The sequence below is a fragment of the Ciona robusta genome, chromosome 5 (genome assembly GCF_009617815.1).
Source record: "Ciona robusta chromosome 5, ASM961781v2".
Taxonomy (NCBI): Eukaryota; Metazoa; Chordata; class Ascidiacea; order Phlebobranchia; family Cionidae; genus Ciona; species Ciona robusta.
The window spans coordinates 4864506-4881712 of NC_143239.1; the positions used below are offsets into that span (position 1 = coordinate 4864506).

The 17207-nt window shown below is 35.3% G+C and overlaps 2 protein-coding genes and 1 long non-coding RNA gene across 5 annotated transcripts; 1 reads left to right on the top strand and 2 right to left on the bottom strand.

Moving 5' to 3' along the window:
* Positions 1 to 156: 156 nt before the first annotated feature.
* On the bottom strand, positions 157 to 8072 carry LOC149735860 (uncharacterized). 2 transcript variants are annotated; one of them, XM_089878689.1, is made up of 14 exons: positions 7869 to 8072; positions 7348 to 7532; positions 6678 to 6782; positions 6109 to 6240; positions 5576 to 5772; positions 4775 to 4918; positions 3729 to 3933; positions 3145 to 3398; positions 2792 to 2888; positions 2159 to 2273; positions 1752 to 1900; positions 1346 to 1451; positions 894 to 1005; positions 157 to 338 (listed from the first exon to the last, which is right to left on the bottom strand). In XM_089878689.1, the coding sequence occupies exons 1-14, from the start codon at positions 7960 to 7962 to the stop codon at positions 290 to 292; spliced, it is 1944 nt and encodes a 647-aa protein (XP_089734815.1). In that variant the 5' UTR covers positions 7963 to 8072; the 3' UTR covers positions 157 to 289. The 2 variants fall into 2 exon arrangements, with proteins under 2 accessions (XP_089734815.1, XP_089734816.1); XM_089878690.1 differs by having other exon boundaries at positions 157 to 417.
* A 1625-nt stretch (positions 8073 to 9697) lies between these two features.
* On the bottom strand, positions 9698 to 17128 carry LOC149735861 (uncharacterized). 2 transcript variants are annotated; one of them, XM_089879224.1, is made up of 13 exons: positions 16234 to 17128; positions 15551 to 15735; positions 15133 to 15237; positions 14650 to 14781; positions 14182 to 14378; positions 13691 to 13831; positions 13100 to 13304; positions 12443 to 12693; positions 12148 to 12244; positions 11647 to 11761; positions 11112 to 11260; positions 10622 to 10727; positions 9698 to 10380 (listed from the first exon to the last, which is right to left on the bottom strand). In XM_089879224.1, exons 1-13 carry the CDS (start codon positions 16325 to 16327, stop codon positions 10265 to 10267), a joined length of 1893 nt encoding a protein of 630 aa, XP_089735350.1. In that variant the 5' UTR covers positions 16328 to 17128; the 3' UTR covers positions 9698 to 10264. The 2 variants fall into 2 exon arrangements, with proteins under 2 accessions (XP_089735350.1, XP_089735351.1); XM_089879225.1 differs by lacking the exon at positions 10622 to 10727.
* LOC149735862 (uncharacterized) lies at positions 10254 to 14381 on the top strand. Its single transcript, XR_016385111.1, has 5 exons — positions 10254 to 10392; positions 10600 to 10703; positions 11129 to 12246; positions 12528 to 13159; positions 13231 to 14381. It is a non-coding gene; the product is annotated as an uncharacterized LOC149735862 (long non-coding RNA).
* Positions 17129 to 17207: the final 79 nt, after the last annotated feature.

Sequence of the window (17207 nt, forward strand, 5' to 3'; positions counted from 1 at the left end):
GAGTTCTTATCAAAAGATAGGCCTTGCAGTGGACTCTGTCAACACCTAAAGTTTGGCCGCAAATACGATTAAGTCATCACCCACACGGCGTCGCAAAATACAGCTATCGATGCACTTTTTAAAGTCAACACTATTGTTATAGAAAATACTTCAAAATTCAACCAGAAAATACTTCGAAATTCCACCAAAAAAATAACGGCAGGCATTATTATTAAGCTGTTAAATACCATGAAAAGTTAACTGCGAAGCGTCTTTATCAGAAACAATTTGAAATCCATTAAGCGTCAGTTTACTGAACAAGCAGCAGTGTTAGTAACACCAGCAGGAGCATGTAGAATCTATTAACAAAAAAACATTTTAAATTTTACTGCAGAACGGGAGGTTCATGAGGTCCGGGTGCTTAATAGTCAATCCAATCTAAAAAAAAGTTAGTGATATATATGGTTGCCCTCTTTTTATACGTTATATGTTTGCAATGTGGAGATTAAAAACATTATACACGTAAAAGTATTTGCACAATATTTAATGCTCTGGTCACACAAAAGGTTTATATTATCTCTGCTGGTATACTTTTCAGCAGTGTATATAATACATCTAACAGCTATAGATCTATACAGCAGCAACGTTGTTTAATGGTAATTACATACCGCCGGGACGCTATGTCATAAACAAAGACGCTCCAACCCAGTGCTTTCCAATTGGTTTATCTAAATTGCCAGCCATATAAAAAACACAAAATAATTACCCACAATGTGACATACGTGATAACTCCTATGGACACGAGGTGTATATGAAACCAACCGTATTGAAACTACTGTCCCGCCATGCGAGGTTAAACAAGTTACATTATTCATTTATCACATAACGTTTTTTTAATTAGGTTAGACATTCACCTGTAAGGATTCATTGTTTTTCCATTTCCAGATGTCTGGCCTATTGGATTATTTGCCATGCACGCCCACGGGTAAGATCCATTCGATGGAATATTCGCTTCCAGACTTTGTCCTGACCGCAAGTTTATTAACATAACACGAAGTAATGTGCATAAATTCGTTGGTAAGAATTGTTTCAAACATTTACTAGGGACTTAGGACATATCAACATGTCTACGTGACAAATGTAACAAGCATGCGATTTACCAAGACGCCCAAACTGAATTGAATGATCAAAATATTTGTTTTAATAGTTTGCCAAGCCAAATTTACAGTCATCGCAAATTAAGTGGGCATATAAAAATATTACCACACACTAGGTCCAAAAAAATACCGCGGCGAGATATATTATTGGCGCCCGCAAAATTGTAAAATTGGCAAATGTAAAACTATATATAAAACAAAATGTGTACCTTGCTCCACTATCTCGAACACCATCACCATTCCCTGGTCCGCGTCCCCTTGCAAGTGACAATGAACCGTTACATCACCAGTGAAGCTGTCAGTCTTAAATCGAACCTTTACGAATTAAAAAAATAAGTTTATAGTACTGGGGTAGGGTGGGATAGATACCATTTACACATAATATCCAATATTTCCTAATCGTGTTTTAACATTAACAAAGCTCTTTTTAATGCGTGAGGAAACGGTTACATAATCTGTATAAACATTATTTGTTTAATACCAAATGATTTCATTTAGTTCGTGGCCTCTTACGAGTTACCACGTGCATAACGTTGTAAATTATTATTTTTTCCGGGCACCAATTTGCATTAAAATGTGTAAACTTTATTTATATAACCAAACACTAAACATTACCGTTATATTTCCAAGAGGCGGAATAAGAATGGTGTCTTTCCAATCCCCGATTTGAGTATAACCCAATGTATTTACACCACCGATAGCTTGTCGTGTGTCATGCCCAAGGTATTTCAGTGCGTCGTTAGGTGGCGATATTGCCACAGTTCCTGTTAAAATAAAACCTCAGATAAAATCATGTAAATGCATAGCGGAGTACCTTTTAAAATTATGACAAAAATTAGAACAGTCAATCGCAATAAATATAATGTAATTATCCTCACGTTGCGGAGCTTCTATATAGTGGGTTTTTCTGTTTCGCACACCTTGTTCCGGCTTACGAATTACAACGTATATAACTATGTGTAACTACTTTTCGAGAATTTGCTATTTTTGTAATACTATTTTGGAAATTATTTATATCTTACCATCGTAACCTTTAAACTGGTGGGTGCAAACGTTGCCTGATTGATTGAAAAACTTCCATTTCCCAGCTCCGTCGTCTACACCGTACGGTCCAGTATAAGGATTGTAACTTATCACCTAACATACAGAAATAGATATAGGTTGAGTGTCATTTACCCCGATGAAGACGACCTGTATACTGTGTATAGGACGTCGAAACGTCGGTACGCAAATATATGCTAGCAGGGCTATTTTACGAAAAAAGAATAATAGACGTGACAGGAACGGTTTATAGATATAGTATTATGGTCCCATTTGGTAGAAAGCAAAGAATATTTACTGCATTATACAACCATTTTCTTACCGCTCCGTAAGAACGGTATTATGGTATAGTAGGGTGGGGAAAGATGGGACACCTTTAACACATAATATCCAAATAGCCGTATCGTGTTTTAAACAATTAACAACGGTCTATGGAAGTCGTGAAGATACGATTTTATAATTCATTGAATGTTCTTTGTTTACTAAATGGAAAGAGAAAACTAAACGAAAAGGTGTCCCATCTTCCCCCACCCTACTATATAAGTAAAAAATTAGGATATCCACCTTCCCTTGCAGAACTACATTGTTACAATCTACAATACAAAAATGCTTACCTGTACATGGTTAACGTGCATATGTATGGGGTGGGATGTAAAGATTTCAGTATTTGTGAAATACCATTCCTGGACGGTGTCTACCTCTGCTCTGTACCTGTTAGCGGTGAATGGTAGAATGTAATCTGTTTTATCCTTGCCAGAGGGTCAACGACAGTCGTTATTTAATACGGATGTTCCGTTTTATACACTTAGTACATGCTTACGAGTTGCCACCTATGTAAAATTGTGGGTAATTGTATTTTAAGGATTTTTTTATACTGTATTGCTGATTATATGAAAAACCAATAATAAGACCACTGGGTTAAGGAAACTTCCGTTACGTATCTTTCCAAAGGAAGATAAATACATACCTGTAATAAACCCCGGAATAATCTTCTCTGTTCAGAGTGTCTGTTGGCGTCACCTCCACCACGTACTTGCTTTTCACACTCTCTTGCGCCACGTTGCGGAGGTCAGAAACAAAATCAGGACGTTGAGGAAGGGCGGTAGGGAGTGTCGAATTGCGTTGATTTGTCCCAGTGACGTTGAGGGTCATTAAAGTTCCATTAAAACTAGGGTGCTCACCCAGGGAGTCGTGGTCAACAGTGTGAAAAGTCGATCGCAGCTAGAGTACAAGAACATTTTTTATCATTTTCCTACTTATGATATAGTATGTGGGGTTAGATAATACCGTTAGAACATAATTTCTAAATTTTCGAATCGTGTTTTAACAATTTTAGAGCTGTAAGAATATGGGTATGTAATTCTGTAAATATTGGTATTTTTTACTATTATATAGAACGATAGGGAGAATGAAATGCATAAAGAGTCTCTAACTTAAACTTTACTAACAATATTCAGGCGTTTTTGAAATTAAACCTTACTTCTAATCTTTAATAAGCTATAAGGGAACACCTTGCTTTATAAATTCAATTTTATAGAGGAAACAAGTCACCTCATACGTTCCACTTTCCGGACAAATAACCAACCAATCCACCCTCCCTGCTGCTACAAGAAAACTTCGACCAAGCCAGGGATCTCTGGGTTGATCAAGGTAAACTCCATCCATTGCTATTTCTTTCACCGTGCATGATGCTCCGTTTGGATCAACGTTATCGATGTGGAGAGCAACCGCGTACAAGCCGCCCGTGTCGATTATTCTATAGTAATAATAATATACAATCAATAATAATGCGTGTATGCTCAACGCTAAATTAAACACAACATATTTATACACTGTATGTTTTAGGAATGTAACCTTTTTAAGTATTAAACGTTGTGGATACTTTTCAAAGTAATTGTATATATATGTCTGCCTTCTTAGATAGCGTGCAGTCTAATTACTTACCAGAAGCTGCCCCAATACCTTTTCCGGTATATTGTGCAACAAGAACGACTCACACTCTTAATAGTTTGTAAAACAACGCATTAGATCACCTTTATATAAAACAAACTACTGCAATAAACAACTGACCATGTAACAACACGACGCTGCAGCGAAACGCCAAACAGAAAACAAAGTTTGAGCCTCATTACCAGCGGCAACACACGCAACCGTTGTTACAAACCCTTGTTTTACAGACTTTACCTGATTCTACCCGCCCTGAGCGGGCAAAAGGCGTGTTGGCGTTTGCGCCGATTAAATAATTGTTGCAACGATTTGTGTGCTGGGCTTAAAATAAAAAAAATATAGAAGAGTTGTAGGGAACACAAATCACCCGCCAAATAGTTTTAGGCTATGCAGCTGATAAACAATTAAACAACACAATATATTACTATGTGATCAGTTGGTCACCGTTAGCTTCTAATATTCCATATTTTCCAATCATATTTTAACAATTAACAACGGTATTTTAAAGTCGTGAGGATTCGGTTATATAATTTTTTAATTGTTGTGTTTTCTACCGAATTAAATAATAAAAGAGAATAAAAGCATGGACCACCTTACCTCAAGGTAATAAATATATAATACGCAAATTGGGATTTTCTATTATAAATTACCTGAACCGTTTCATTTGACCTTGTGCCATTTCCATAGTAGGATTCAACATACCATTCACCAGCATATACTTGATGTTGCTGGAAGAATCCTCCAACCATTCTTCAAGGTTTTGGGACGAGTTTGTAACATTTATCTTGTTTAATCTAAAAACAAATATAAGTTAAACTTGTGCAAGTTTAAGTAGGCCGGCTTAACAAATTATTGCGAACCTCAAATTCTCCAAATACCACACATAAGTTGCATAAAGGTCATTTTTGTCCTTGGGGTATAGTTAAAAATCAGATCAGATATCAAATATGCAATGTGCTATGTAGGCCATACATTACCAACATATTTTCCAAGCTATACAAATGCACATACTCTGTTGTAGGGCACAATGCAATTTAAAGCGGCGATTCTGGTAAATTATTTTTAAAACTGTCCCAAACTTAGGTCTCATTTATCCAAGAGCTATAGTTCTAGCATGCGCATCAACCACAAATAAATGGTTTATCCTTATTACCGCCAGGGGCGAATAGCACCGCACCCTTAACGCTTCAAACACTGTCGCGCTTCGAGTTGTCACAAGAGTCTCAAAAAAGATAAAACTTTGTTATAAATCATTATAAGATAAAAGTACAGTGGGGTAACATGGGACACATTTAGCACATAATACCCAAATATTCTGATTACCAACGGTCTATGGCAGTTGTGATATTACTATTTTATAATTCTTTAAATGTTATTTGTTTATTACCAAATGAGTCGGGAAAATTAAATGAAATGGTGTCTCATCTTTCCCCACCCTACTAAATTTTTACCTGAACCCTTCATAGTCGTGAATTTCTCTCTGTAGGATTGAGTAACCGCTATCTTCGTCTGAATTGTATTGAAATGTTTGCAGGAGGATCTGTACGTCGTGTTCACAGTTATCCGGGCAGGACACAGATGCAAGTTCTGTTGACATTAATGATGGATCGTCTTCAACAATCAGCATACCCCCCAGACCACCGATGTTCTGTATAAACACCTTATTTAAATGAATGAATTATCATTTGACTAACTTTTTATTCTATTTTCTCGTCCCATTTGGTCATAAAAGAACATTATAACGATTATATTAAAACCGTATTCTCGCGACTCTCATAGACCGATGTTAACTGTTTAAAACACGATCAGGATATTTAGATATTATGTACATAAGGTGTCCCCTCCTCCCCCAGTACTACATGTCTGTCCCACTAATATTAAGGTATGTGTATCTATATATAGGCTTGTCAAGATATATTTGTCAAACCGTAAAACTAAGATACCTTTTACCTTGCAAAAATTCAATATTTAATGGTTCTATTACCTGAAAATGTATACTTCCATGTAAATGCGGATGATACCAGTATGTTCCAGCTGGATGGTCGGTTTTAATATCGAACACATAATCATAAGTCGAATTTGGAGGTACCTTGAGAAATGGGTTGTCTTGGGGCACCTGCAGAAATTATTGGGGTTTTACCCAATGCGTTAAAGTTGTTTTTTTACTAAGTGTAGCGACCACGATTTCTTCAACCAATAAAATGTAAATACGTTTAACTGTCCGTGCGTTTACCGATTGTCAATATTCTATATCCAGCTTTTTTCTCTATTTTCTGTCTTTTCGCTACTCTTTAATCTTCGCTACCGTAATCGAAGAAACAAATAAAAGTTATCATTATATAGTAGGGTGGGGGGAGACGGGACACCTTTAGCACATAATGTCAAAATATCTTGATGGTTACGGTTTTATAAATATATAAATCTTTGAATTTTCTTTGTTTACTACTAAATGGGAGAATAAGAAAATAGAATGGAAAGGTATCCGTCTTCTCCCACTCTACAATATTGTTATTGTTAATGTTAACATAAAGAAGTCAAATACAATATCCTTACCTTACTGCTAATGTGTAAGCCGTGTGTATGAATATTGGTTGAGTTTGGAAATCTGTAAACATTCTCTTCGTTAGTTCTGTAGTCTGGTTGTTGCAGCTTGTTGTTCTGTTTGGAAATATAAATAAACTGTGGGGTAAGATGGAGAGAGTTAGCCCATAATATCACATATTTCCTTTTCGAGATTGTTTTAATACGCAATGCTCTTTTAAAGTCATGAGGATATAGTTATGTAATTCTGTACAAGTTCTACTAAATTGGAACAATAAAAGAGAACCAATACAAGGACCTTCTTTCCTCACTGTACTATTTATAGGTTTAAAACCCCACCCACAATATGTTGAATATGGGAAACAAAGGTCATATTAACCGTTAGTTTCGTTCTCTGCAAGAAAAGATTCTGAACCCAACAACGTCACCCACGAAGAATTCAAAACGTATTATATTAAACTTGAAATCTTAAAACCAAACCGCGCAGTTACTGCAATGTAAACACATTACGCGTTTGCGGGTTCTAAGTTTAATCCAATGGCCACGCTTTTTAACTGAATCCTTTTATATACTTTTTATTCATAGCGTTTAATGGTTTTTGTTTTGCTGCCCATTTATTTTTCTTTCTTTTTTTGAATAATTTGATTTTCGGTAGTTTTCGAAAAAGAAAAAAATTACTTACCAATTTAAGATTGAAAATGTCGCCCTGCTTAACGGTGAAGGTGGGACCTGGGAATTCCCCGTTGTAGAGACGTCTTTGTACAGTCAGCCAATCCACGGTAAAGTTGTAAATGCCCACTATTAGCTCAGCGTCCAGTTGTCCATTTGTTGACCGAAACTGAGTCGGTTCTTTAAATACACCACCACCTGTTACAGAAAGAATGAATTTGTTGCTATTATAGACTAAAACCATATGTATGCACACACACACACACACATATATAGGGTGAGAGAAAAAGGAACACCTTTAGCACTTTAATATCTTGTTATTCTGATTGTGAAAACAATTAACAACGGTCTATGGAAGTAGTGAGGATACGGTTTTATAATTCTTTGAATGTATTTTGTTTACTACCAAACGCAACGAGAAAATCGAATGAATATAGTTAATCCATACTTGACACATTACCACTAGTTCACTCTATATGAGCAAAAGCAAGAAGTAGTTTAACAACAACAAAAGTAAGGAAATTCCTGACCTACCGCGAAGTGGTGTACATGGTGACGTATGCGAGCATTCCTTACAATTTACAGCGACCACCAGAAACAACAGAACCCAAAATACATCAATCTTCATTGCCGAATAAACAAAACTCTTTCACTTAAACTGAATACCAAGTCTAAACCTAACACTACCTAAAAATGGAAATTATTTTTGGCTTGAAAATAAACGGCAGTGTACGAGCTAGTATAGTGTGGAATGCCACTCTCCGTATTCCAGCCAATGGACTATATAAGTCTGACTCATATCCCATACGCTTGTATAGTTTCTGCATGTTGGCGTTTTTCAATAGGCTCATGTCTGCCGTCACGAACCGAAACTTGTCGATGGGTTACCCCGCTGATTTTTCATAGCAATTCGTGTTACAAACTACAGCTGTTGAACAGCATGGCAATATACAAATGCTTAAATCGTTAAAGCATCGGCTTAAGTTTTGTGTACATTTACCCAGACGAAAATTCCATTATAAAAAGGAGATGTGCATACTGTAATTTTGCTGCTAATTCCCCTGTCTTCGCTGTTTTAATTAATAACCTGATCTTGATTAGGCCTATATACCGTATTCGAAAATATGTATTAAAATAGAGCATGCAATACTCAATACAACGTGAATACCTCTAGTCCAGTTTAAATACACACTCGAAATTGCCTCTTTGCAACATAGCCTACACTACTGAATGCTCTCAACCATGAATGCCAAACAATCCTAAATTTGCGAGACAAATATGCGCTTTAGGTATCTTGTTAGCGTTCTACTACAAACGCATTGAAAGCATATACATTTAGAATTTACAAATTCTAAGTTTATATAGTTGTTTTATGACTCTATTCAAACTTCCACGTCTTTATCGAATAAATTTTGTATCACTTTTATCCACGTTATAACGCTGGTCGTTCTACCGTTATACCTACCCATATTTTCGCTTTTGTAAACTTTTCCAACCTTCGTTAACGAACCAAAGAGAAAAAATAAATCTATCATTTATTTCCATACTGATACGTTTATTCCGTGAAAGGTTGATTTAGCTTTTAGCAACACGTTTCCCTTTGACATTCATGCAACGGAACCCTGCAGACAGTTACATAACTAACTGGTTCTTGCCAAACAAATTTGGCGGCGCATTTGTCATTATATTTATATATTAATCACAAACTTACACAGTTTGATCAATCCTTGCTGATCAAGATTCGTGTATTATAGCAAAGCAATGCTAAGAATTATAAACCAAGGTTTTTTATTTTAGTTGATTTATAGTCCTGACGAAATATTACCTTTTATGTGAAATGATTTTTTTTAAGATTACAAAATTGTTTCCTTCTTTACAATAATTACTGAGATTACATTTTATACCACTGCCTTGAACAGAGTATATGTTTACTGCGTAGCCCATAGAATGCAACCTGCAAAAGCTCAAGACGATAAAGTCTCGCCTGCAACATTTTTAATGTAAAACTGTCGACCTAAATTTAATTTTGCTCCAGGGAACGTTTATCTGTGTTTGTTTTGAGGTTCGGAGCAAATGGCTTGTGGTTATCTAGGCATTGCTAAGGGTAGGCTACGTACCCCTAGAGGCAAGCTCCGCGTCTAAATTCGCTTCTGGTATAATGATAAAACAGCTTCGGGAAATTTACGTCTTAGTAGTGTATTACGTGGTCCATATAAAAAAGGTAATGTGTCGATATGTATATTGATAAGATAAATTATAATGCCCTGGGCAACAGTCTTTGGCATTACATGCAAGCCGTGTTATAACGACTGTCGTTGACCGCCACTACGGAAAGAAGAGTTATAACACGCCCATACACCATGACGTCTGTCATCTTTAACATTTATTTTCATACATGTAACACAAGTGCCAATACCATCGTTATTAAAACAAGACTGATTGAAACAGACGGTGCAAAGTTCAAACATGAGTTGTTTTTATACAGTTGGGTAGGGGAAGATGGGACATCTTTTCATCCTGTTTTCTCGTTCCATTTAATATAAACAAAGAACATTCAAAGAATTATGAAACTGTATTCTCACGACTCCCCATAAACCGTTTTAACTGTTCAAAACACGAGAATATTTAATTATTATGTGCTAAAGGTGTCCCATTTTCCCCACCATAAAATACATTGAGTAAACTAATTCCCACCCCAACAACCAACACTTAATAAAACCGACGCGTAACGATTAAAAAGAGAATGAAGGAAAGAAATGCAGTTCTAAAACGTAAACGACATGTCAAAGCAATTTACAAAATATTATTGTTATCGTTTTCAAAAAAAATAAACAAAAATTCAATTACGTTATAATGTGCCATGATAGTAAAACGCAAAGAAGCAACTAACATATGCTTTTATAAGGAACAGAACGCACATCTAATGCCACTTATGTTTCTATATCTGAAGACATAGCGAGTCCAGTCACACCCAGAGGTTCAGGATTTTCCATACAAGACCATGGATAGGCACCATCAGATGCAAGATTGGCATCCAAGCTTTCACCTTCACAAATAGGTTCATATATTGTATGGATTTTGTATTTAATAGGAACATTTTTTTCCACTTATATTTTAACTTGTTTTAGTGATTTAGTGACATGCAACTCAATTTAAGTATTGTTTTTTTAAAAAGTGTAGTTTTGCTGCTAATTCCTTTCTCTTCATTTTTAATTAATTTGTTATTGTATGCGAAGAAATTGAAGTCATTCTAAAAATTACTTAGAAACAACCAACAAGTATGGTACCTTGCCTTACTATATCAACTGCCAGCATCATACCCCAGTCCTCATGGTTAAGAATGTGACAATGTGCGACAACTAGACCCACGTATGTATCAGTAACAAATCGAATCTGAAAACAGTTCAGTTTCAACTGGGTCCTAAAATTATTGATTATCTGTTAAATTAATTTAACTGTTATTATTTTAATGATGTGTTACTGTAGGCGTGTTTTAACGACTGTCATTTTCTAGATATATCCTGTCCTTTTGTCTTAACTATTCAATTATTCTTCGGTATCGTAACCAAAAAGATAAAGAATACTTAACATTAGTTAGGTCCGGTTTCGTGGCAAAGTGGTTGATGCGGAACCTCTACTAACCCAGTGGTCCTTTATGAGTTGCATATATTGTCATGCATGTACTCCAAAACATAAAAATTCATGTTCTCCTTAATCTTAAGTATATATTACCCTTAAAAAATCGACAAACTATCATCGTATTGATTGTTTACTCACAGTTACATTACTCATAGGTGGTACAGTGAAAGTGTCCCTCCATTCACCAGGTTCCACATAAGCAATGGTTCCTTCCTGTGTCAGATCTTGTCGATGTTCATGTCCCAAGTACTTAAGTGGATCAGAAGGTTCTTCAATTTCAGCATCAGCTAAAATTTTATTTTTTTTACCTTAGTTCAATAATGACCCGTATTTAGCATAAGTACCTGATCTAAAACTATATATATTGGTTTCTTAATTATTGGTTTAGTTTTTGCAAATCGTAGATTTATTATTGACTATAGTTCATAATAGTTTAAAACAAATTCTTTTTACTGCATGTTAGGCCTTATTAGTTTCTATACCAATTAGGCAATAGCACAAGAATTTAAAAGCAGATGTGATTTCACTTTAAATTTTATCATTGGTCAGGATACAGATAAATGCTGGTTCCACTATATTGATACCGGGAGCTAAACTATATACATTGAAATTACAACAAGTTCAAAATCCTATACAAACTATACAAATACAGATACTGCACCAACAGACTTACGGTCATATCCAGAAAATTGATAATTACAAGTGTCCCCAGTTGCTTGGTCATATAAACGCCAAGCACCATCCTTACCAGCACTGTATGGTCCAGTGTATTGGTTATAGCTGATAATCTGCATGCAGCATATAATATTTATCATTCACAACCTATAAAGGTTAAAGCAACATGTTGTCTATTGGGACAACTAAAATAATATCACAGGTCTTATGGCGGGCCCTACTGTTGCACCTCACACTTGTAACTTCGTATTTTATATTGGGTGGGCAGAAAATGACAGCCCTTTAACACAGGTGTTTTGTTTCATACACCTCGTGCCAGTTTATGAGTTACCAAGTATGTTACTTTGTGGGTGACTATTTTTTAAGGGAGATGAAATACTGTGTATCAATAAAAGAAAAAGTAAGGATTTCATGCAAAATAATTTGTACCTGAACAATAGAAATAACATTACAAGGAAATATATGGGGTTCTATGCAAGACAACATGAATAACACTAACTTGAAATGAATTAACATGAATATGAAGTGGATGAGACACGGTGGTCTCAGTGTTGGTGATGTACCATTCCTGGACTGTATCTACTTCTGTTTTGTATCTGTAAGTAGAAGTTTTGTAATACTCTGGTACCAGGCATAACATAAATAATCATTTAACAGCTCATCTGGTATAAAAAGCACAGTGTATTTGAGATGTTTCATTTGCCAAGCTGCATCTTCTTGAAGTAATATAAATTAGGGCCATGCATCTCTGTTATTACAATAAAATTTGCAAAGAGATATAACAGCAAGGATACCTGTAATATGCTCCTGCAAATAACTCCCTCCCAGTTCTGAATTGAGAATTCATTTCTAATTGAAAACGACCTTTAATATCCTCAGATGGCACATCGCGCAAGTCTTGAAGGAAACTAGGTTTTGGTGGGAGAATATGTGGGAAGTCAGAATTCCTTGGGAATCCAGACACCTTAATTGTCATGATGGGTCCAGTAAAGTAGTGGGTCTCCCCCATTGATGCCTTGTCTTCATCATAGAATGTTGACCGCATCTGGTATTATGAAAAATTAATTATATTTACCTAATTAAATGAAGTACTATAGCAATTAACAAAAAATCAATAACAGTTGTCTGGTGCCATGGCATAGTGGTTAGCGCGCCTGTCATTAACCCAGAGGTAATCGATTCAAGGCTTGTCATTGCTACCATTGATGATTATGGTTTATGGGTCTTTGGGCCAGACACATAACAAAAATTGCCCAATTTCAGGGGTCATTAATAGGTCGTCTCAATTGTTGGCCATACAGAAAGAATGGTCACCCATAAAGTAACATATGTGGTAACTCATAGGTATAGGTTGGCAATAGAAAACCACCAGTGGTATAAGTTATAACAACTGTGGTTTCCGCGCCTGCGAGGATAAACCATGTTACAGGTAATAAACCATGCAAGCTTACCTCATACGTTCCTACTTCATTACAAACAACAAGCCAGTCAGCCCTTCCACCAGGAGGTAGGTAAGTACGTCCTAATCTTGGTTCCCTTGGTACATCAAGATAGATGCTGTCAATTGCAATTTCCTTTACAGAGCAAGATGGTTCCCCTGGTATAGTGTTCACCACTTCTATTGCAAGGGTGTTGTATTCGCCTGCGTTTATGAGCCTGGTGGGGAAAAAATAGGAGGTTAGTAGGACTAGTATAAAAATAAAAAAAGTTAAAATCACTCTATTCTGGATGTAACATGTTAAAATGTTTTTTGACTTCTTCAGTCGTGACAAACCTTTTTATCGTTTTTGCTTTTAATTTTTCAGTCTTGATAAAACCTTTTACCGCTTAAAAAAACATAATCTATCATATACAGATATAAGTATAATAAAAGTATAATACACCAGTCACCAAATAAATTAAATATTCTGAATTAAAATACGAAATGAATTTAAATAAAATGAATTTAAATATTAAATAACTTCGCATAACTTAGTTAATGGTATGTAACATGTATTATTACTACACACACCTATTGCATTAGTAACATTACAGTATGTTACCTGAATCGTTTCATTTGACCTGGATGTATCTGTAACACTGGATTGAGCAACCCATTGACCAACGTATACCTAATGTTGTTTGCTGGATCTTCCAACCATTCTTCTAAAGTTTGATCAGAATTGTCCAACGCTGTGTTTAATCTATTGGAGTTTAAATCAGTGATAAAATTAATTTTTATAGAACTTTACAAAAATTGGTTCAGAAATATTTTTGGTTTCAATAGAAATTCACCAAGAAATTTACTTATGTGCTGGTGAATTTCTAATCATGAATAGATGTTAGAAACTGAACATCCGTGCCATAAACGACTGTTGTTTTCTCGTCATGTGAGGAAAATTTAGTTACATTCTCCAAATAGCAAGTTATTTCAGGATAATACAGTCATTATTGCAATTTTCAATGCCCACTTATGAGTTGCATAAAAAGCCACCGATGTAAATTTAATTGTATTGTGTTGTTTGTATGTTTAAACTAAGACAACAGGACTTGCCTAAACCCTTCATAGTCACCAATATCTCTTTGTGCTTTGCTGAAGTCTCCACTATCTTGTGAAGAATACTGAAAGAGTGAGAACACCATCTGAAGATCATGTTCACAATTTAAAGGACAGGATACGGCTTCCAGACTTGGTAGAAGGAGGAAAGGATTATCTTCTACAATGAGAGCACCTTTTAAACCACTGAGTACCTGTTTATAAAATTTGATGGTATAGAATCAATAGATGAATTTTATTTATCTTTGTCTCGCTGCGATATAAGGTATAACACAAGTGTTCTTTTCCATACACCTTGTGCCTGCTTAAGAATTACCACAGATGTAACTTTGTGAGTAGTCAAAATGTTCTTAGCTGGATTTTTTTTGTAATTTATCACTGATTATTTACACCACACATAAGGAACATTTGTTAAGCTAGAGACAAGATTTGTACTAAAACAGACCCATTGCAATATTAGCCAACCTGAAAGAACACACTGCCATGGTAATGAGGATGGTACCAAAAAGTTCCAGCTTGTTGATCAGGGTGTACATGGTATATATAGTCATATTGCTGTCCAGGTTCAACTACAATTGTAGGGTTGTCTCTTGGAGACTGTACAGAAAGTTATTAAAAAAATGCGCGTCATTTTTTTTATAATTTTTTACCACAATCTAAGGGTGGAATTGTTAAAATAAAGTTACACGGTTACACCCACATTGTACATTATCGAATAATGTTTAAACTACTAAATCTAACAGGTAAAAGCTAGTTTCATTTAAAAAGATTCTAAAACAAATGAAATGACATGATGTGTTTTAAAAATTTTATTTCTTTTCATTCAAGCTTTCTTAACATTAAAATATTTCTGTCAATTCTTAGGTCTCTCAGTACTTGAAAAACACAAATTGTTTTCTTTTTTATACTGTAGTAGATTGTTCCATACATAAGTATTACAAAGCATACCTGGCTGCTAATATGCAGTCCATGCGTATGTAGGTTTGTGGTGTTTGGAAATCCGAATTTGTTCGCTTCTGGTTTAGGTGGGTTTGGTTCCTTAAGGTTATTGGCCTGAAAAAATGTTGGCACATGAAAATGTACTTGCATAATACATTCGTGCCATATTGCATACGATGCAGTTGCTATATCGCGACTTCGTACAGGCAGCTTATGGCTAATCAATTCGACAATTAATTAGAACAAACAGGTAATGCCAAAATTAGAACATCAGGTAATGCCAAATGACAAACAGACTTTATGATACTAAAATTTTTTCACTTTGTATTTATAAAATACGGTACTAATAAAAAAAGCATTCGTGTTACAGATTAAGTAATAAACAACTTTATTCGTATATGTAATGTAAACGCATTGCTAATAATACCAGAGTAACAATAATTCTTTCCCCAGCTCGAATCCAAATTGTCGGCGCGGTAAATTCCCCGTTAAACAGACGTCTTTTTACTGTCAGCCAATCAACAGTGACGTCATGGACGTCTACGTCAATTCTGACGTGTAGATTTTGAACCCAGGTGTGGATTTGGCTGGGATTTTTAAATGCAAGACCCCCTGAAATAATCAATGACGTATCACAGAGCTTTATATGGTTAAAATTCAGGTGTGATTACAAATAAAATAACCCGCAGATGTAATCTTTAGTATAGTAGGGTGGAGGAAGATGAGACATCTTTAGCACCTAATATCCAAATACCTTGATCATGTTTTAAACAATTAACAACGGTCTATAGTAGTTGTGAGAATACGGTAGTACAATTTATTAAATGTTCTTCGTTTTCTACCAAAGGGACGAAAAAAGAAAAAAAAAGCGTCCCATCTTTCCCCAACCTACTGTATAATTAACGAAGACATCAGCCTACATTCAAAATCACAGGCTCAAAATTTAATACACAAATTTAATACACAAATATAATCAGTTATTTTTGCAATCTGGATTTAAAATGGCTCCCATCCACCGGGACAGCGTTACGGCAAATTTAATTTATCTAACTTCTGGAACCGTATTCTGATTGGTTCCAGCTCATATTTAGACCTTTAGTTGTTGAGTACCTTTCAATGGGGTGCAAGGTGAAGTATGGCTGCATTCTTGCGAGAGAGTAAATTCAAGGCACACATATACTAAAATCACCGCTTTTTTCAACATTCTGATACACCTTTCGTAACATTAAATAATACACGGTTAAATATAATCTTTCAAGTAAACCCTAATAATTTGAGCTACACTGAATAATATGTACGAAAAAAAACTAGTACATACGGCGATTTTAATTGAGGTTCATCTTAGAATATACCGTTTACGTAATCATTTCAACAGCTGGTGCCGTTCCTACGCTTAGTAAAAGTTAGGAGTAAGGTTAAGATCACGTACGCAAGTATATTTGCGGCGCGTATACCTTGAGTTACCACGGGTGTATTGTGCTCTTAACTTATGTAATTAATTACTTTAAATTTCAAAGGGATACATGCAAGTCCATAGGTTAGATGGTTTTATATTGCAAACTCTACAGTGTTGAGCAAACCATTCTCATTTAAAATACAATCGACAAACCATAAAAGTTACTTATGACAAATTTATCCTTGACGTCGGGCCAAGGGCAGTTCTAAAAACTTGAGGTCTTGTTACACACTGACTATGCTGTTTACGAGTTACCAAATTTATGTAACTTTGCGGGTGATTGTTTTTTGCTTTTATATATAGCAGGGTGGGGGAGATGGGACACCTTTAACACATAATATCAGAATATCTTGATCGTGTTTTATTGAATAAACAAGGGTATATGAAGGTTGTGGGAATGCGGCTTTATAATTCTTTAAATATTCTTATCCCATCTACCTCCACCCTACTATACTTCATGACCTATACATACACCTATATATATTTCTCACTGTAAGCAAGAAAGTATGTAATATTTAATATGGTCTCATAAACCAACATTGTTTGTTTAAACTTTCTTTTATTAAAACACAAAGAAGTCGTTTTAAATTAACTCTCAACGGTGCGCGATTGGTATGTGACGTCATAG